This window comes from Chrysoperla carnea, chromosome 4 (genome assembly GCF_905475395.1).
Source record: "Chrysoperla carnea chromosome 4, inChrCarn1.1, whole genome shotgun sequence".
Lineage (NCBI taxonomy): Eukaryota > Metazoa > Arthropoda > Insecta > Neuroptera > Chrysopidae > Chrysoperla > Chrysoperla carnea.
The window spans coordinates 25,495,038-25,517,010 of record NC_058340.1 but is presented as its reverse complement, the minus strand read 5'-3'; the positions used below and the strand labels follow the sequence as shown (position 1 = coordinate 25,517,010).

Sequence of the window (21,973 nt, the reverse complement as noted above, 5' to 3'; positions counted from 1 at the left end):
TGAATTTAAACTGTAGCATATACCTCCTACAACTAAAAAAAATACCATTCTTTATCCTTAAATATCACACTTTTTAAATTCGAATCTTGAATCATTTAACGATACAACCCTAACAAAATCACAGTTACATAGGAAACAATTGAAAAGAAAATAATACTGATTGTGCTACAAAAAAAATAATACTGATTGTGCAGTGTTTTCTAATTAAAACTAAAACATATCCCTAAAAAATTGACTTAGTTAATTAAGTTTTGTTACGAAGTAAAATTTTATCCCAAAAAAATTAATACTGATCTTGTGCATCATAAGCATCGTACATATTATATTGTGGTGGGGGAACTTGCGAATTATATTTATGGGTAGTAGGAACCGATCTCATGTTTGTATTCGAGCCCCCATTATTTATATAACGATTCCCACCATTATTTGATACGTTTCCCCGCATATTTTTTCCACCTGAAGATATTTTACCAAATCTCGTTGGTAAAGCACTTCCATCATTTGCTCCACCACGATTATTACGAAATTTTCCACGATTACCATATTCATTTTTCAATGAATCAGCAATTTCAATTAATTTAGGGCTGACTTCTTGATTCGCTTCACGTAATACGGATATTAACGCGTTTGCATGACGTGCATTTGATGATGTAAAAAATGCATACGCAGTACCGGTACGCTCTGAACGTCCAGTTCTTCCAATTCTGTGAATATAATCTTCTGACGATTGTGGAAAATCGTAATTAATAACGAATTTAACATCGTCAACATCTGTATACAGAAAATTTTTATGTTATATGCAATCCCTCCTGTAAATATAAGACATTGGGAAATAATCCAGTAATATAGTACATTAAAGCTTACGTTAAATCGAATCAGTCGTTTTGAAATGAACGGCAAATACTACTCCTGCTCTGAAACCTAATTGAGTTGTTGAACATAACTTTTTATTTTTTCATAATAATTCAATAACCCAATTGGTTTAAATTGAAAACAATTCTGATCTACCTCGTAAATTCAATCTTTTCGGAATCCCAAGTGTGGAAATTGAGATTGTCGGTGAAATTCACCTGCCATTGTAATTTCGATTTAACGTAAGCCTAGCTCCTTTTTCGACGATATAACTGAATTAAAATGACAAAAGGCGATGCAACCTTATTATTTCATTTACCAGATGTCATAACCCAATTTGGTGTGAAATAAATTTTTAAATCACAGTATAGGAACACCTTTTACTTACACATTTTTTTTTTTAAATCAGCTAATTAGTCTGAACAATAAAGGATTGCATTATTAGTGACACTGTACCTGCGAAATGCTACAAGTCAGGTCGTTATTTAAGTAGAAACAGGCAGTTCATAAAAAAGAAATAAAAAGTGTCCGATGGTCTAAGCCAGGACAGATGAAATGTTTCCTTGATGAATTTAATTCCATTGAAATCAGCTCGTAATTGAGCTGTAACAAAAAATGACTTAAATTCTATTAAATAAATAGAATTAAAATTAAAAGGTTTTGCTGCCTTGTTTCTTTTTATTTTGATACGATCAAGTAACAACGCCAAATTGTGCAAATTTTAATCGTATAAATTAGATTACATTTCGTTACTTTTCAAGTCAAGTAATCATAACTTCTTCAATTTTGAAACGACCGTGCCAGTTAAATTACTCGAGGTTTATTTTGAAATTAAATCTTAATATACGCAATAAATTATACAATAGACAGTCAGAATTGATCAGATTCATTATTCTGGAGAGGTCAAATTCAGATATGATAATTTAAAATTACAATGTGTTAAAAATTAAAATAGATACGATATTCATATTTCGTTTTTTGAACATCCGTGGAATAAGGTGATATTTAACTCGAAAAATTATTATGAACTCTAATCTGAAAAACTACTCATTTTAATTGCAGAGATTCCTTTATGATCTGAAAAACGCTACTCATTTCAATTGTAGGAATTCCTTTAAATAAATTGTAGGGAAAATATTTTTCAATTGATTTTCAGTTTTTTTCAGGCAGAGATAAGATGACTTTTGCCCGTAATTCAAGCATAATTTCCTGTCGATTTGTAAAATTTCCAACACCACTTTCACAAGAGCCTGTGATTTCCATGAAAGATGGAAATGTTCTATGTGTTCATGCTAAATTTTCCAAGGAGAGTGGTTGCAAAGCTCATTTTAGTTCTTGATAGGCAAACGTTCATGGTAATTAGATTAAAACTGCTTAAGTGCTTTGACGTTAAGATGGGAGAAGTCGTCAAAGAAAGGCTGGCTCTCCAATGTGACAGCTCCTGAAATAATCTTGATACACTGTCAGGCTCAGGCGTTCACGGTCCCTGCCACCTAGCCAGTGTTCTGTAATAGCGGCAACAATTTTGCTTATAGTGGCCCTTTGAATCGATATAAGATCTTCGGAACACCTATAATTATACTCAAACCCACAAGTGTTTTCCTCCCTCCATCTAAAATTCACCTTTTTAAAGATACCCTCATTCCCGGATGTCTATTGATGCTTCTGTACGGCACTCTTTTGCCTTTTTTAGAAAGTTGGTTGGCTTCACAATTCCCTGGAATGTCCCTGTGTCCCGTTACCCATACCAGGTTTTCATTCATTAGTTCCGTCAGCTCGTTTAAGGACGTTCGGCAGTCCTGTGCTATCTGTGCTTCCAATGCCCGTCACCGGTGAATTTCCTTTTGTTAACTATAAATATATCTTCCAAAATCTTTGTTCAAATAAAAATTTATAAATTATATTCATCAACAGTAACTTACCATAAGTTAGCATAAAAAGAAGAGAGAATATACTACCTTTCTTTGTCAAGCATATGGTTCATTGGCGTTGATTTTAAATTTGTAGTTCTACATTTCACTTTTAAAAAATGAAAAAAAAAATTTTTGGGGGGTTGAAAAGAATAGTAACAATGTAATGAAAAATAAAATAAAAAAATTGACGGGAATATGAAAATAAAATGACGTCATATTTTGAACGTATCTGCAAAATTCGTTGTATCAGACTATTATTTAGCTATAAAATCGTTAGTTACCAATTTGTAAGTAAAAAAAATTGTTATTAGTAAATTAAAATACGTTACCAAGTCCACGAGCTGCAATATCAGTAGCAACCAATATTATAATACGTCCTGAACGAAATTCAGCCAATACATATTCACGCTCATTTTGATTTTTATCACCATGTAACGCCGCTGCAGACCAACTAGAAAAATAAATCAGTAATTTAAAATTTTTGTTAGTGATAATCTCGAAAATATAAAAATATATTATTTAGATAACTTAGGCAAAAAGTCAGGAAATAAATTTTGCTAAAGCATTAGCGCGCTGTCCCTGAAAATAGGCCTTTTCATCATGTCATAAGCGCAAGTGCAGAGTTTATTTGTTCGTACTGACAGCAATAAGTAGGACTAAGATAGAAGATATTTGTTATTCATTTTATCACATTGGTTATAAATCATTTAGTACGAAACAAATGTGAATCGTGATTTTAAAATGAATAGCCCTATTTGTAGAATTTATAGTTCATTTTTCAGCCACCAGCCGCGCTGTCATCGGTAAGTAGTATCTGCGAAGTTAGCTGTTTATGAGTACAAGTAGACGAAGTTAGTACCATTCAAATTTACAAAGTAGAATAGATAATTTATTCATTTGTAAATAATAATAATAATTAATAATAATTTCATTATTTGCTTGTTTTTTCCTTTGAATGATTTTATACACACACACATTAAACGTTGATAGATCATTTGAAATTAGCGCACAATAGCCCGCTTTTAATGAGACAACTTAGCGATCCCAGCGCCTAACTTATTTTGTCTATATTTTGGGGACAATATTTTCTATAGCGATCGTTCTCCTTCTTTATAACCTTCATGCTAAAAAGTTTAAATTATATAACAACTAGCTGTGAACTACCCGCTTTGCTGGGCAACATCCCCACTTGCACCCCTCCCTCCACATTTCCTTGCGTGGGATAATAGTTTTGTAATGTACACGTCATGCTCTTTTATTTGATACCCCACTTAGGTATATTTGTAAATATTCGATAATTCCTTCCCACTTTCTCGCTACACCTTTCTACCCTCCGAAGGTTAAAATATATCTTTGAAGCTGGTTGTATATCGTGTCAATATTTGAGTTTAATCGATGCACAACTTTTTTAATTTTTGAAGCATATCCCTTTCAACCCCCTACTCTACTATAATATGGATGTATTATACATAAAAACCTTCCTCTTGAATCACTCTATCTATTAAAAAAAACCGCATCAAAATCCGTTCCGTAGTTCGACGTAGCGACTTTGTTTTATACTATGTATTGATGATGATCATGCAAAATATCACCATACAGAGCATGCTTTCGTTAAATTACGCGCGAAATTTGAAAATGTTTATACAAATTTTGTGTTTTTTTTTAGTGGTTTATTATAGCACTATAGATTTTAATTGAGACACTTTTCAAAAATAGGTGTATTACCCTATAGAATAACAAACGGTAAATAATAATCTTTCGCTAAAACTGTATTTTTTAAAACTAATCCAGCCAAAAACTATTAAAATTAAATAATGTTATTTACCCATCGTTAGTAACATTTTGGACAATTTCTTCACATTTTCGTTTAGTTTTCGCAAAAATAATAGTCTTGTTCTCTTTTTCGGACGATATTTCTTCTAACAAACGACGCAATTTCATATCTTTTTCATGCTCCTTACAAACATCCACAATTTGTAAAATGTTATGATTAGCACTCAATCCTAACGATCCAATATTTAATTGAGTATACTCATGCAAAAAGTCTTCAGCCAAAGCTTTCACCTCTTTGGGCCACGTAGCTGACCACATAAGAACTTGTCTATCTGGTCGGATTTGTTGAATAATTTTACGGATTTGTGGCTCAAATCCCATATCTAACATTCGATCAGCTTCATCAAGTACAAGATATGTACAGCGTGCCAAATTTACTGTACCACGTTCCAAAAAGTCAATCAATCGACCTGGTGTTGCGATTATAATTTCAACACCGCGTGCAAGATCTCTGCTTTGTCCCTCTTTTGGGGCACCACCAAATATGCATGCGTTATTAATGGACGCAAATTTGCCGAAATCATTTGCAACTTGTTGGATTTGTTGAGCAAGCTCTCGTGTTGGTGCAAGAACTAATGCAATTGGACCATCGCCAGGTTCTAACGGAGGTTGGTTGTTAATATGCACCATAGCCGGTAATATATAGGCAAGCGTTTTTCCTGAGCCCGTTTGGGCAATTCCAACAAGATTTCCACCACTTAGAGCAATTGGCCAACCTTGAGCTTGAATAGTCGTCGGTACTGAATAACCCATTTTTGAAAGACCTTGTAAAACATATGCAGGAAAATTTCCCTCGTCAAAATATTGTATAGGGTTTGGGATGTTAGAGCCCTGTAAGAAAATTTTATATAAATTAGAGAAAATCAGAAGATGATTACAAAAATTTGTTACATGCGATATTTGCTTTTAGCTAATCACAAGCTTCACGAAAATTATCGTTTCATACTTTTCGTTAGTTGCTTTTTAATACCGTCCGCGGCCATAAAGGCATATTATGGCCGGCGGTATTAAAAAGCCCTCATCATTTTCAGCTCCCAACTTGGGTTTACATTCAGGGGACACCCCTGTAATTATTTCCAATAAAAAAAAAAAAAATGGTTCAGAGATCAATTGCATTATGCACCTACTTTTTTTGCTCTGGTTATTGGCTTATTTCCTGGCATGGGCATTTGGTTGGAAAAAAAATTGGTAATACTCATTGTCTAACTGATAAAAGTGTTCATTTTTCCGTAGCACAAGAAAACAAAACAATCAGACCGAATAAATTTAAACAAAATTTAACAACATTTAGTACCTACGAAATAAAAATTTGTAATTACCTTGAGTGTAATTTCTTGAGAATCTCGGAAAGTTTGAATATCTTCAGCACTGCGACGATTCGATGCATTTGGAAAATAAAAATTCTTTTTAAATGGTTGCAACGCAGACATATCCCATTGTTTAGTTTTCAAGGTTCCACCATTAACATTTTTTGCCACATAATCATTAGGTTTTCCATAGTTAGAGCGACCTCGAAATGAATTTCCACCGCCGCGATTGTTACGTCCATTATTCATTCCTCGTCCACGATTATAATTATTGAATGATCGGTTATTTGATCCACCATTTTGACCATTTCCATATCCACGAGACATACCTCCACCACGTCGTGAATCTGAATACCTTTTATGAGAAAAAATATTGATAATATTTGTATACTTTTTTCAAGAAAATCTTAATAACCGGCAACGTAATAATGACTAGCTTTTTAAATTGTAAAGTATTTTAACTGAAAGAATGCGCTATAGGAATACAATAATTTACACCAAACGCGCATCGATTTCAATGTTACTTTTGACCAGGGTTGTCAGATTGGGCGTTTTTCCACAAATTGAGCGATTTTAGAATGTCTCTTGCGCCTAAATTTCTATTAGGCGATTTTCCACAATTTGGGCTATTTTGAAGCTAGTCTATACGATAGTTTGTTACTTAAGAATTAATAAATTTTTTAAACTTTACTTTTCGATCTATTCCTAAAGACATATATATGTGTCTATAATTTACTAAACTTTTACACCCGTCACCTGCCTTTTGCATCACATATGTATCAATAAGTCGTTGCACTTATCTATCAAGATTGGTATTCCCAATCTATATCTATATCTATTTCAAAAATAACAATAACATTTATGTGTTCGTTTCAAGAACATAATATGTGCAAATTTTTTATATATTTTAATATGATCTCACGATTAACGTATTTTTAACAAGTGAAAACACAATTGACTGAGTTAATTGTTGAAATACAATGTATAGACAGTTTTGATGACGCAATCGTTTGTTTTTTGACGTCACGTAAATAAAGAAAGATTTCAACTCTTAAATAGCCACACACACATAACTGATATTCCCATATTAATACATACTACAAAATTTTCACCTAATTAGCGCCCTCGTGGGTAAACAGTGATGTTTATAAGAAAATGTTTCAAACAAAAGTTGTTTATTTTTTTATTAGGAACATTTTTTATATTTAAACATTTGTTCTATCTCTAACAGTTTACAAGATGGGTCCTACGAACACAAGACCCAATTGACCTATGTTGCTCATTTACGAACTCGACCTCACTTTTTACGTTTTAAGGACAATATAAAAATTTCAGCATGATATCTCTTTTCGTTTTCGAGTAATCGTGATAACAGACGGACAGACGACAGATTGTGCTACTTTCTGTTGAATACTTCTGGCAACCCTGTTTCAATGTTACTTTTGACTTTTTTGTTTTTTTGGTTATGTTGCCGGAAAACGTACAGGATTTTCGATTTACTTTAATTTAATTGAAAAGAAAATTACTAAATATCATTTTAATTAAGGCCATACGAGTTAAAAATAATTACTTACATTTTATTCTGTTGAAACAAAATGGTAATGGAATTTATGATAACTATTGCGCACGACACAAAGTAAAATCAATCAAAATTGCGTGAAGCAGATTTTTTTCTCACAAAATGTATTTTGACTTTTTTTTTTTAATAATATTCACAGTTTGTGAAACAAATTTCTAGAATATTCGTAAGTAGTTATGTGGTTTGCTTCTTTTTCAATTATTTTAATCAAAGCCTACTTAAATTTAAAATTTGTACTTGTTGTAGATATTTCAATGGCTAGTCGACAAGTTTTGGTGATTCGAAATCTACCATCAGATTTATCTGATGCAAATAAAGAAGATTTACTTAGACATTTTGGTGCAATATCAGTTAAAATTGTTACATCTAAACGAAAACCAATTGTTTTTGCAAAATTTGAAACTGAAGCGAAGGCACGAAATGTATTGTTTCGTTTACATCAACTTGAAGTATTAGGAAATCGTTTAGTCGCTGAATACGCTAAAGAAACAGTGAATTTAGCTGATCCACGTATTGATAAAATCTCAACCGATAAGAGTACCGATCATGGTAAAGAATATTTTAAGGAATTTATAAATAAATTAAATTCATGGAATAGTTCGGTTGATTTTCATCAACCTCCTCCACCTCATTTAAAATATATTTATCCACGAGCGAATGTAGCAACTGTAAATAATATAGCACATGCTCTGGCATCAGTGCCAAAATTTTATACTCAAGTGTTACATCTAATGAATAAAATGAATTTACCGCCACCGTTCTCGAATATACCGGATCCTCCAGAGCTACAAATTCAACAAATGTCTCAACCAAGTGAATCACAATCAAATGAACCACAAATCGAACCTCAACCAAAAACAAGTAGTGAATCAGAACTTGAAAGTGATCCAGAAGAATACAAACTAGATGAAAATATTCCAGTAAAACGAAAACTTTCTCAACAGAAAAAACATGTTAAACGACCGAAATTTATTAAACCGCAACCAACTGTTGTTAATCCACAAAAATCGAGCCAAATCAATACCGAAGACTTATTTGATAAAGTTGAATTAGAACCAAGCCAACGTAAAATTGAGATGAAAGTAAGCGCGGATTGTGTTGAAAATATTAAACAAAATAAATCAGATATGATCGAAGACTCAGAACAAAGTTCATTTATTAAAATAAATCGGGTCAAATTAGCTGAAGTGAAAGAAGATTTAGATGCAATCAATAGTTCAATTAAAGCAGCGGAGAAAACAGGCGTAATTAGTGAAAAAGAATTAAATGCAAATAAAATATCGGAAAAAGATTTTGATCATTTACCAGTTTTTAAAAATTATCATGCTGGTGCCCCAAGTTGTCGACTTTATATAAAGAACTTATCGAAAAATATTACGGTCGATGATTTAAATTATATTTACAAACGATATTTAGATGATAACGAGGAACATTCGAATATGTTTGATATTCGATTGATGCAAGAAGGTAGAATGAAAGGTCAAGCGTTTGTAACGTTACCCACTGTAGCGTTAGCAAAACAGGCTGTACAAGAAACAAATGGTTATATACTTAAGGATAAACCAATTTGTGTTGTTTTTGCGAGATCAGCTAAGACTAAGTAATTTGGTTTAAAGGGATCCTCTGTTTTCCTTCCTTGAGAACAACCTGTCACCCGAAGGCGAGTTGTCTCCGGGTAAAGTGGCTATTTTAATCAGACAGGCACCATGCAGAAAGCCTATTCCTTCTCCGCCGGGATTTCTTCCAGAATCCAAGGTTTCGGACTCAAAAATTCTAAGTAAGTCCTCCATAAAGGCCCCGCTAGTGGAATCATCTGAGATTTCCATATTATGAAGGTGGTAGGTAATTCAATCAAGTAGTTCTTCTCTACTGTGTTCTAGTAAGTTTCAGGCGAGCACCCCGAATGGCGTAATTGTGTTTATACACAGTTTGTCCTGTCGCATGCTCTGCGCAAAGCCCCCCCCAGTAATCGAGATAGGATTGTCATAGCCATTCTTGATACGGTAAATTACGGAACATCTTACTGTGGGAATGGCTAGTTCAGTTAAAAAAGGTGTGCGTTTGAGACGCTCCGCTCGTGCCAACGAACCCTCTGCTTTATCTCCTTTAACGCCAAAGTGGCCCGGATGTAATTTGCCTTAACAAATAACATATAATAATTCTTAAACGTATTTTCCAGTTTTTTACGTAAACAATTGCGTGAATTTGCCTATGCGTGAATTTATTTTAAATAATTAAGATGAAAAGTAATGTGCGCCTCTTGGTTGTATGTACATTTTTTAGATTTATTTGTAATTTTTAATAAATTATATTTTTATAAACATTTGTTTTAGTTATTATTAATAATTCTTAATAAATTATATTTTATCATATTTTTTTTAGTTATTTTAATTATAGGTCTAGTGCCAGTTGTAGTTTTTGATAGACATTTAAGAAACGGGAAAATTTTAGAGGCTGTTTTTGGGTCAAAATTTTGAATAAAATAATTGATAACAAAAGAGTTTGCGACGTCAAGTAAAATTTGATTTTAAGACGGCTGGATTTTGAATATTTCTATAGAGATAATACCATAGAGCTGTATAATAATAATAATGGGAGTTTAACCTCCGTTTTTGTGACATAAGCCTTATCACAGAGGCCACTCACATCATTATTTGTTAATCTTTATTTATTCAATTACAAACATATTTTACAATTAAATTTTTGATGTGGGTGGAGTCGGTTACTTCGTTATCCAAGCGACGACAAAGTGATCAATTCTCCACTCCCATTAATTATAAATTGTTCACATTGCCGCTGCCTGGATTCGAACCCGCAACCTAAGTCTATTATTATCATAGAGCTGTATAGACATAGGAAACGTAATGTGAATTCTTAACCGTAATGGAGACTTAGAAAAAAACAGAAATTATAGGCGTATAGAAGAGACGAAGGCAGCTATACGAGCCTAATTTATCAACCTCTCTCTACTGAAATCAATGTTTGGGCTGCGATTGCGATATTTCACCTCTATAGGCTGGGATGTAGTATCGCCTGATACCTGAAAGAAGTTGTGCTTACTAGTGAGCATTGCTGAAAAAAAAAAAAATGCGAAAATTGTTAATTTTAAAGCTTAACACACGATAGTGTCCATATATCCTTTTCGATAATTTTAATATTATAAAGTTTTATGATTATAAAATGTAATTTTAATTTGCAAGACAAAAATTAGGTTGCTTTACTATCGGGTATCCAGTGTTAGATAACCGCTCTCAGATGCTATCGATTTCTATCTTTCTATTCTCTCCAGAGTGGTCAATTTCATGAAGGTATTGTCAAAGAATACAGGATGTATTCTTTAGTATTGTTAAATCGTTCTCTATATCTATGTGCGAGACGTACTTCATTCCTACCTAAGCTCAATAAGGAAAATTCAAAAGTAAATGAAAACGTTGCTGGTTCTCGTACCAAATTTTAAAATAATGTTTGGTAAAATAGAAATCTACTTTGCATTATAATGTATTTCTGAAAAGTATTTACGAATTATTACCACTAGATCGAGCTACAATTTCCAATTTACGAAAAACATGCACACATTTCAATTTTTATAGAAACAATGTGAAAATTTTGTAACATAAACATGGCAAAACTTGGTGTATATTACGGTTTATGCCCGTTAATTGATCAAAAAAGTTTGTTAGGAGTTGTAGAAGATGAAACAGAAGGTTTCGTGATTGTGACATTGGGCAAAAATATGGCAATTAAATATAAGGTATTTTATTTGATAATATTTAAGGTTATAAATTTAATGCAATTTTCTTTTTTAAAAGCTTTCAGATCAAAAGCAAATACATAGTTGGAGTACAAAGGATCATTTAACATCGCAAATTGTGTACGATAAAAGTTTTAATCAATATGTTGCTGTATTTGATTATACGTTCATCCGTATATTTGGTAGCGATTGCGAAAATTTGGATCGAATCAAAAAGTATAAGGTAAACCTATGTTCATCTTCATAAACTTCGCTACAAATCAATAGAATAAACGCTTAAAGTTTTTAGTTTGTAACGAAATTGTAGACCCCGTATACAGTTGTTGTTTTTTTTATGTTTATTTTGATCTTAAATAATCCATAGACACGAAAGTCTGGTATATTTTGCGATTTAAAAACAAATTGTATCTACTGAAGAAATTACTCCAGGATATTCCTCTCGTGTAAAGATATTCCGTTCTAGCTTCAATTTATCAAACTGTATTATGAATTATGGCTATGGGTACAAGATATTCGTTAAAAATAGTTTAAATCCTTACTCTTTGGATTCGCGCTTCACAAGAAGAGTGTAGAGGTGAATTAAGAAATTTTGCATCCGTGGGCAGTTAAAAATTAACACCCCTCATAATAAAAATATATCAATATAAACCTTTTTTTAGTTCTTTAGTTTTAAGTTCTTTATTTCTCAGAACCTGTTAAATCACGTTGGTTGTTCGGGACAGTTCTCCGGCTCGAGGTATCCTTATTAAATAAGAACTTAGATGGATAATTTCATAAAAAAATCACTATTTTAAATCACCAGAATACATCATCAATAACATACTTGCTCTATTTTGAACTTCTTCAGTGTTCAAATTGATCAAATAGCTTCAAAACGAAAATTTACTTAAAAATTGCATGTACAATTCTTGCCTCTCTTGAAGTTCACCCACAAGTCTGTTTATAATTACCAAATATACTGTCACTCTGAAGGTTTCCCGACCCGATAATGAAGAAGTAATATCTTCGGCAGATTCATCTCGATTCTTTGACTAATCAGAGTTTCAAGGATTAGAGTTCATTTTTATTAAAATTTTTACATTTACATACATTTGAATAACTGTACAAATGTACAGAATCAGCGGACTGTGATTTTTATAAATAACACAGATCTGCGACTAAAAAACTGCATAGGATTTTTTTACATTTTCTTATAGATTTTGACCTCCCAAAAACAGGAAAAATATTCAAAACATTCTATCATATAGGTTTTTATAGATATTAGTAACAACATAAACTAGTCTTTAAGTAGTATTATATAGTATTTTATAGTAATATTATATTAAACTAGTCTTAAAATTTCACAATGAAAATAAATTAGCTTGGCCATTGTCCTGGGAAGAATCAAATATCAGGACCATTAATGGATGGTTTGTGGGGAGTTCAAAATACTCACGATGCTTTTGGGTTAGCAGGCAGGCTATACTGAATACTCTTGATTCTTATTCTTATGGGATAGTAGAGCCAGAGAACAGCATTGGACTAAAAGTGATTGGCCACCCCGAGAAAATTTAAAACCAGGAGAGAAAAATGTTATCAATACTACTTTAGTGCCGCCAGAAAAAGTTTTGTTACCACCTCTCCATATCAAATTGGGGTTGATGAAATAATTTGTAAAATCACTGAAAGAAGACGGAGACTGTTTTAAATATCTGTGCACAAAATACCCGAAGCTGTCAGAAGCAAAGTTGAAAGAGGGAGTTTTTACTGGCCCCGACATAAGAAGGCTTTTAACTGATACCCTCTTTGTGGAAAGTATGAATGAGAAGGAAAAAGAAGCTTAGGTATCGTTCAAGGATGTAGTGTGGAAGTTTGTGGAAATACTAAGGATCCTGACTACAAAACCATTGTTCAACTAGCAGCATACGAAGCTCAAGGTTGCAAGATAAGCCTGAAGGTCCATTTTTTACACTCCCACATAGACTATTTTCCTGAAAACTCGGGAGCTTACAATGAAGAACAGGGGGAGCGGTTTCACCAGGATGTCCGCCATATCGAGAGACGATACCAAGGAAGATGGGATGTCACTATGCTTGCAGGCTACTGTATAATTTTTAATAAACGAGTGCTTTTACCAATTTTTTGTTTTTGAATTTGCAAAAAAGCCTTACGTGATAGAAAACAATTGCCATCATTTCTGAAATCAGCGCATTCTAAAACATATAATTTAGTAAAAATATCTCATGCAGCTGACAAAAAAATTTTTTTTGCAGACCTGTGTAATTAATTTTATGTTTGTTTAAAACTTCCACGTGCGCGTCCTTTAGTAACCTCGCGCCTGTAGGTGGATAATCTGCCTCTGGTACAAAACTAAATTGTGTGCGCGTTCGAATAACTTACTATATTACGTTTATTTTCTAATATATTGCTTTTTTTTTAGTTTCATACCCCGATACATTCTTTAATTTCCATGAAAAATGGAACAACTTTAGTCTTCTTTAAGAATGGAACTGTATCAGCATTACAACATGCGTTAGATAATCGTAAAGTTGAATCACCTAATCCGATTTTAGAAAATAATGATGTTATTGAAAGTTATGATACATTTACATTTGATGAACGTTTTGTTATCAGTTTACTGGTGAAATGTGAAAACGGAAATTATAAATTTGTGATTATACATGTAACAGCGGATAATAAACATGAAGACACTGATAATATAACAATAATAAAATTTAAAAATTTATCATCTTCATTAATTGGTCATTTGTTAATTAGTAAAGATGATTGTCTTAATTTGGTTACATTATGTAAGTATTTCGTATATGATTCATTTCAAATTAAATCGATCAATACTTAATGGCAGTGGGCCAGAAAAGTGTCCGATTTTAAACGCTGCAAAATAAAAACTAATAAAATTTTCTAAATTATTTGTTTACTATCTTACAAAACATTTAAGAAAATTATATAAATTGTATTTTAAAGTAAATTAGAAATTGTATTTTTAATAAAACTACATAAAACTAAGTAAATTATATTTTTAACAACTTAAATTAAATGAAAAAGCTTTTAAGAAATGCTTTTATTGACTAAATGTAACTGAGTTCAAAAATTAGCTTCAGTTAGATGATATTCGTCCTTAAATCCCTAAGCTATAATTATAGAATGCTTCTTCCCAAGCGCTTTAAACTACAAGACTTGGAAACTATTAACATATAAATTATGATTTTAGGGTCAGATGGTAAATTACATGTAATGCCGTTAAACACAAATCACGATTTTCCAGGACCATTATTATCCATTGTTGAATCATTAAGTTGTAAAAACAAAGTATGCATGTTAGTATTAAGTTCAACGTACATTGCTCTTTATGGTGCTGATAAAAATGAAGAAGGCGCCAGTTTAGTCGTCTACAACATACAATTTAAAGTAACCCAGTGCAAACAAGCCTTTAAATTATATACAGTGGGTTCAAAAATGTATTTAATACGTGACAATATATTACTGACAGTCGGTAATCATTTAGCAGTTTTACCCTATCAACTGGCTACCGAACAATTGGCAGCATTAGTTGGTAGCCATCGACAAACAACCAATGACGATGTATTAATTTTAACAGAAAACGTTGATTGGGGTGAGAAAGAAACTAAGGAATCGAAACATGTTAAAAATATACCCAAATCAATTAAAAAATCAATTGAAAATTTTCAAAATGAAGGATATCCAGAACGATTAATATGTGCGGAAATAATTCCAAAAATGATTGAAAAAAAAAATATTACCAATTTATTAGATTCATTAAAATATTTTAACGAAGTACCCGAATCATTAATTGTCGATTTAGTTATATTTGTTTTAAATTCGGATGAACAAATTTTCGGTACTAGTAAAAAGGTAGAAATCGAGGATTGCCCAATTCAACCATTAAAACGTTGTCACATATTAAATAGAGTTATTTCTTTGCCGTATAATGATATGTTAATAATGCCATATTTACGAGACAAGCTACAAGTATCGGATTCGTTAAAATTGTTAAAATATATTTGTATTTTATTAAACGATAACGTATTAACATTAAATGAAGAAAAAAATCAAATTGAATCTGAAATCAAGATTATTGAATGGGGTTCACTTTTATTGGACGCACATTATCAAAAATTACAACTTTCAAAAGATCCAAATATTCTGAAAGTATTAAAATTATTTTATAATTTAGTTGATACACATATTGCATGTATTAATGAAAATAAATTAACGGCTACCGTTTTAGATTTAATTAGACGCGGTAAAAGTTATAATAAGAGTAAACAGATTGTATCGAAATGGTATTCGATTGAACAAATGTCGTTATATTAATATTTTAAGGAATAAATAAATTTTATTCGATTATTTGAGTTTTTTTTTAATTGGTGAAACCAGAAATTTATATAAAAATTTCAGCTCGTTATATTTTTTCATTTTTTCGTGTTCACAGGCAGGCAGGTGGCCCAATTTTTGTTTCTACCATCAATAGTTCTAAGTGTTTTACATTTTAAACTAAATTTAATAAATTCCTGATATTTTGCACAGTAGTGTATAATAGGGTATTATCGTTAGTCAAAAATAAATCATGAAAATTGAAAAAAGTTAAAATTTATGTAAAAATATACTTAAATATTCTGATTTCGAGTCATAAAAGTACATTTTTTTTAAATATTAAAATTAAAAATCGTAATTTTTAAACTGTATATCACGTGACCTAAAACGCGGGTAAGCCCTGCTGTGATGTCACAGCGGTATGAGCCATAGACCATCAATTAGTTCGATGTAGACAGTTGGGTATAATGTATACATAGATAATAAGTATTTATATTTATTATAATCAGTTGTCTATGAATATATCTGTCAAAGTTATTTGTGTTATTTCGTATAGTGATACCCATATTACGTCATCAAATTGGATGCCCGCGTTTTTGACAGTTTAAAATAGGTTTAAAATTTAATTTAAGTTTTTGGCAAGAAAGCGTGTGTATTTTTCCGAAATAAATTTTTGGTAGCTTTTATTAGCAAAATCAACATTTTGAAGTACTTTTTCAAAAATAGTGGAATATTATAAAACAAATTAATTACAGAAATTTAGAAACAACAGTTTAGAATTTAGCTTCTGTTCTCTTTGTCTTTTCCTAAATTATGTTTGATAATGAAAATTTGTTAATTTTTATGTTTATAGTGTGAATCCTATTATTTTACTAATTTTGTTTTGAATTAATGGAAATAGTTAAATTGAATAAAATGAATATTCCAGTAGAAATATTTTATATTAGTTCTAAAATTTAAATCTAATGCTCATAAAAACAGTCAATAAATACAATACATATGACGTCACAAAAACGACCTTATTCTATAATAAAGAGGATAGGCGATAGTACAACATATTTTTTAAAGAATTTTAATATTCATAATAAAAGTGTGTTTAATAATGAAGTAATGCCAAGAAAATTGACAAAAGATAAATACTGCAAAGAAAAATTTAAATTACGTGATGGAAAAAATCATAATAAACATTTTATTAAAAAAAATATTAATAGTGAATTTACTTCATTGATTGACATCGGTGAAACAAACGTCAAAAAATGGAAGTTGTATAAAAATAAATGTTTAATTAAAAATGATTCAGATTTTGTACATTATTTATTGAAATTATTAGAAGATAAAATTGGGTATGTTTCAATTGTTTTTATTTCATTATAGTCAATTTTTTTCATATAAATGTTATTCATTTGTTTGATAAATTTGAATTGCCGCTAAAGCGTTCTATGCTATCAGTAGGAATTGTTTCGGTTTGAATTACTTCTATATTTTGACTATCCTTGTAACTATGGATATGTTGATACTGGACTACTAATCAATCGAAACCACTGATCTAGTAATTATAGTAGGGATGTAGTATGCCTCAAGCAATATGCCTGCTTTTGATTGGCTGCGGCTGTTCGCACTCTCAATGGCGAGAAAATTTAAATGAGTAGCGAATTCTGCGTGTGTTGTAAATTGGTCCGAGCAAAAGATCTTTCTATTTGAAGTAAAATCTTTTACCCTAAAGAAAAAACTGTATTTAAAAAAAATACAATTTAGAAATTAATTACTAACATAATATTTTTAACTAATTACCCTTGCATGAAGGAATATACCTTTAATATTCCTATGACCGACGAATTACCTAAAGAATATATCGTAAATAATTCGTAAAATAATAAAAAGAAAACTTCACTTATTTGAATTAAGATTAGGTTCACATTCCCGTTCCAAGGAATAATGTATAATTTTTCGAAAATTTCCTGAAAAATCAAAAGTTTGTTGTTCCGTTGTGACAATGCCTAAAGTAACGCTCATCGATGTGAAATCGACAGATAAAACGTTGTAATTTTCTTTTAAACTTTATATCGAATAATTTTAGCATTATGAAGCATTCACGTTGAATAAAAAGAAAATTTTGGTTGCCAGTATCACCTAATTTTAATCCTTTGTTGAAACAAGCTTTCTTTTCTAATTCCACTTTTAATAACTTTTTTTTTCCATTTTTATTATTTTAGTTTAAATGATTTAGCATCAGATAAAAATTCAGATAATCCGCCATCACCTCCCGCTAATCCTGTCGACGAAAAAATTACAAATAATGTATCAAACGATATAATAATAAAAAAACAAATTACAACAAATCCAAAACCAAATAAAAATAATGAAAACCGTAATAAAAATGATCTCTTCACACAATCAACTCATAAAAATGGCCATAATGATTACATCACCACTGAAGAAAGCCATGAAATCAAAGACGAAAGTAAAATTAAAGAAACACCAACAATCAAAAAAGAAAAAGTTATTAACGAAACCATTAAATCGGAATATAAAGTATTAACGGAAAATGGTATTTTAGAATCAAATACAATTATTGTTAACAATCAAAAACATTTCAACAATGATTTAAAAATTTGTGATAATTTTAAATCTTCCTTTCATAAAATTAATTATTTATTGGATGAACAAAATGTTGAAAATAATTGTGCCAATTTAAATTTGAAATCTGAAATCGAATTTAATATAATCGAGACTGATGTAGAGCATAATAATGTAAGTAATTCGAATGAGAACGATTTATTATTATCGAATCATGTTAAAAAACAAAAACGAAAAAAACTACGACGTAAAGATGATACAGAAGCTGAGTTGAAACGACGTAACAAGAAAAAATGTCATGATATTCGTAAAGCTCCTCCGTTAAAACTAGAACCTATTATTAATATTATACCAGAACCAACTCCAACAGTTGAAATCGAAAATCAAAATTCGGTGACTGATACCGAAGAGAATGGTGAACTTGATAATGTAACAATTAAAATTAAACTTTGTTTAAATTGTGATTCACGTCATTTGCAAGATACATGTCCACTGTTAGGAAATTTAAAAAAAATTCCCGACACAATAACGTTAAATGAATGGACTAGTAATTCGGAAAAAATCGATAATGAGGATATTAATTATGCAAGTGCTTCTTTACCATCCGTTTGTTATTTAAAAGAAGTGAATGAAATTCATGGTTTAGGAGTATTTGCAAATACCAAAATTGATAAATATGTTGAGATGGGTCCGTTGGTTGGACCTCCGATTAAGGAAGTAAACATTCCTGATGATTTTAATATGAAGCATATCTGGGAAGTGAGTATAATTAGGTATTCTACCAATTTGTCTGTTAAATTTTTATTTTTTATTATTAATTATGAAGTGTCTATAAAGAAATTTATTTGACCACCAGGAGAAGTTTCCTCTTTCTTGTGTTTTTTTTCTAATTTTATGCCTAAAGTATGTTTTCAAAAATATTTTCGATCAACTCTGGCGTTAATCTGTGGGCTTTTGCGTGGCGTCTGCTTAATTAAAATAGCATCTCTTACCTGGAGACATCTCGCCTTCGGGTGACAGATTGTTCTCAAGGAGAGCCTCCCTAGGTCTAGATGCTAGGGATCCATTTGCGGTACTTTTCTAAAATATTATTATTATTAGGTCCGTCTAGATCCCAAAGTTTACAAAATGGATTCAAAAATTAATTGCTACAGAAACTTCAACAAAATTAATCTAAAAACAATTTCGGAGCTAGGGACTGTAATGAGAAGCGAAAACCTCAGAGGAACGTATAGTAAACATTTCGATACCAATGATTAACTCCAACGCTGTTTGAAAGTAAACTTTTTTTTTTTTTTAATTATGAATTTTTAATAAACTTGTAGATCAATTTTGAAGATAAACCATTCTATATCAATACAGAAGACTCATCAAATTCAAATTGGGTACGATATATACGTCCAGCGGAAACACGTGAAAAACGGAACATAAGCGCAATAACACGTAACAAAACCGTATATCTTGTAACGATTCATGATATAAATATCGATGATGAATTACGATATTGGATTGATGATTCTACGAATGCTACATCGAATGGTAAACGTCGTTTAGAGAAAACAAATTGTGGTGGTTGTAATTTAACATTTGATCATGCACTGTATTATCGGACACATTGTTCAATATTTCATGATGCACGTTACAGTTTAACAATACGAAAATACCATTGTAAAGTGTGTGGTCAAGCGATATTAGGTAAAGATAATATTGTTAAACATGCTGCGGAATTACATAATGGGCAAGGTGCATACCAATGTCAATTTTGTAAAAAGGTAACAAATTAAGTTCTTTAATTTCTAATTTTAAGTTCTTTGGGCCGTAATAGATCCCAAAAGACCCAAGGGTAACAAAGTTACATGCCTGCAAATATTGTGTATTTTTAATTAACATTAAATTTCATGAAGATTATTTTATGTTATAGTTCTTCTTACGATTAAACTACTTAGAAATGCATCGAACATATGGTTGTGCAGCAAATCCACATCGATCACGACCACTTTGTGATTTTTGTGGACGTAAATTTTGCCAACCACAAAAATTAAAGGTTCACATTAAACGAATGCACAGTGGTAAGTACAAAAATAATTTTTTTCTTATGAATTTAGGATCTCTCAAAGTCAAAAATCGAATTATTTTTGTTTTCAGATATATCTTTAAGTGAATTTCAATGTCCATTATGTTTAAAATTACTTGGTTCTCGAGCAGCAGTACAACGACATGCGCGTGAAGTACATCGAAGCACAGGAAATGTGTCCGATAGTTCATCAACACCAGCGGCAATACCGCAAGTTAATTTAACGACTGGTGCATCTTTGTCGTGTTCGCGATGTGGAAAATTATTTCAAAATAAATCGAATTTAAAAATACACATGTTGACGCACAGTGGAATTAAACCATTTAGGTAAGTTAGGACCTTCGACTATTTTTACACTCTTTGTATACAGAATATGCAAGTAAAGACACTAAAATTTGTGTATTTTAACTATTTTTAACTTTTAACAAACAGTGCAAAAATATTATTCAATTCGGTACATATTGTGTATTTAAAGAGTTAGCATCTTAATCATTTTTATTTTAGATGTAAAGAGGAAAATTGTAATGCAGCATTCACAACAAAGCAGTGTCTCCAATTTCATTACAAAAAAGTTCATGGATTCACTGAAGATATGATGCCAACAATTGAAAGAAGTGTTGAATATACATTCGAAGCTTATAGCGGCGGACAAACAATTGACGATGATTTAGCACCAACTACTACCGCTACGGTTCCCACTACTCAATCTAAAAAATGTATAAAATCGCCACCAAAAATATTCCAAAATAATTCAAGTAAGTTCATTGATTTTGATCTACAGTTGTATAAAATTAAAAAGAAGACCCATTTCAAAATGTTTTTCGTAGCAAATATTAAAAATTATCATCCGAAAAGCTATTAATTAATTCATTAATCCGAGTTTATTGTTTATTTGTGAATTCCTGCACGAAAACCGCCCTGAACGTGGTTAAAAATTGAAATTAATTGATATTTTTTCTATTTTAGTGGATAATGATAACAGCAGTAAAGAATATTCAAACGAACCTACAGATCAACAACATCATACTCAACAATCATGTTCTCCACTACCTACAATAGCATCACGACCCACCTCTCCAATCGAACCGAACAACATAGACTCAAACAGCAGCAAGGTCTGTACAACAGATTGTACAGACCTTGTAAAACATTCATTCCAAAACGTACCACCAATGCTAAGTAAAGGTAGCAAAAAATGGTTAGGCGACATCACAAATCATCATCAAAACAACGAAATATGTAGTGTAAACTTTAGCGATGACCAAGATCCACAACCTCCGGGTGTAGCTGATGATGGAGGCTCTGTCTCTAGTATTATATTAGACGTTGATGAATCACAACCCGAAAATAATTCAGAAAATAATAAGTTCACTATGTGTTTAAATGTTTATAATCCCCGACACGATAGTTCTAACGCAAGTTTACTTGTGGAAGCTGCACTAGATAGTGTTAGTGATATACAAATGAACACTGAATCCAATCAATGCAGTGATAATCTAGTGGTATCAAATTTGTATCCGTTATCACAACAAGACAACTATAATGATATACCTGGAGTTGAACCACCACGTGGAGGTGGAGATGATGTCACCGATTATACAGATGGTTTACAAAATGATGAATTTAGTTCACCGAATAGTCCATTACAGAACCATTTAATCCATGATTACGTTCGGCATCATGACGATACAAGTCGTATACGAAACGAATATTTAATAGACGTAGATCGATCCTCGAATCATACTCCACCCC

At 31.4% G+C, this 21,973-nt stretch overlaps 3 protein-coding genes across 3 annotated transcripts; 2 read left to right on the top strand and 1 right to left on the bottom strand.

Annotated features, from left to right (window-relative positions):
• Positions 1-195: 195 nt before the first annotated feature.
• Positions 196-7,542, bottom strand: LOC123298223 (ATP-dependent RNA helicase p62-like). Its single transcript, XM_044880174.1, has 5 exons — positions 7,480-7,542; positions 5,918-6,260; positions 4,591-5,429; positions 3,095-3,216; positions 196-771 (listed from the first exon to the last, which is right to left on the bottom strand). Coding segments are annotated over exons 1-5 (1,794 nt in total). The 5' UTR covers positions 7,482-7,542; the 3' UTR covers positions 196-283.
• Positions 7,514-9,675, top strand: LOC123298232 (RNA-binding region-containing protein 3-like). Its single transcript, XM_044880184.1, has 2 exons — positions 7,514-7,650; positions 7,731-9,675. Exon 2 carries the CDS (start codon positions 7,739-7,741, stop codon positions 9,086-9,088), a length of 1,350 nt encoding a protein of 449 aa, XP_044736119.1. The 5' UTR covers positions 7,514-7,650; positions 7,731-7,738; the 3' UTR covers positions 9,089-9,675.
• Positions 9,676-11,049: 1,374 nt separating this feature from the next.
• Positions 11,050-15,608, top strand: LOC123298224 (nucleolar protein 11). Its single transcript, XM_044880175.1, has 4 exons — positions 11,050-11,235; positions 11,294-11,458; positions 13,655-14,024; positions 14,447-15,608. Exons 1-4 carry the CDS (start codon positions 11,104-11,106, stop codon positions 15,568-15,570), a joined length of 1,791 nt encoding a protein of 596 aa, XP_044736110.1. The 5' UTR covers positions 11,050-11,103; the 3' UTR covers positions 15,571-15,608.
• Positions 15,609-21,973: the final 6,365 nt, after the last annotated feature.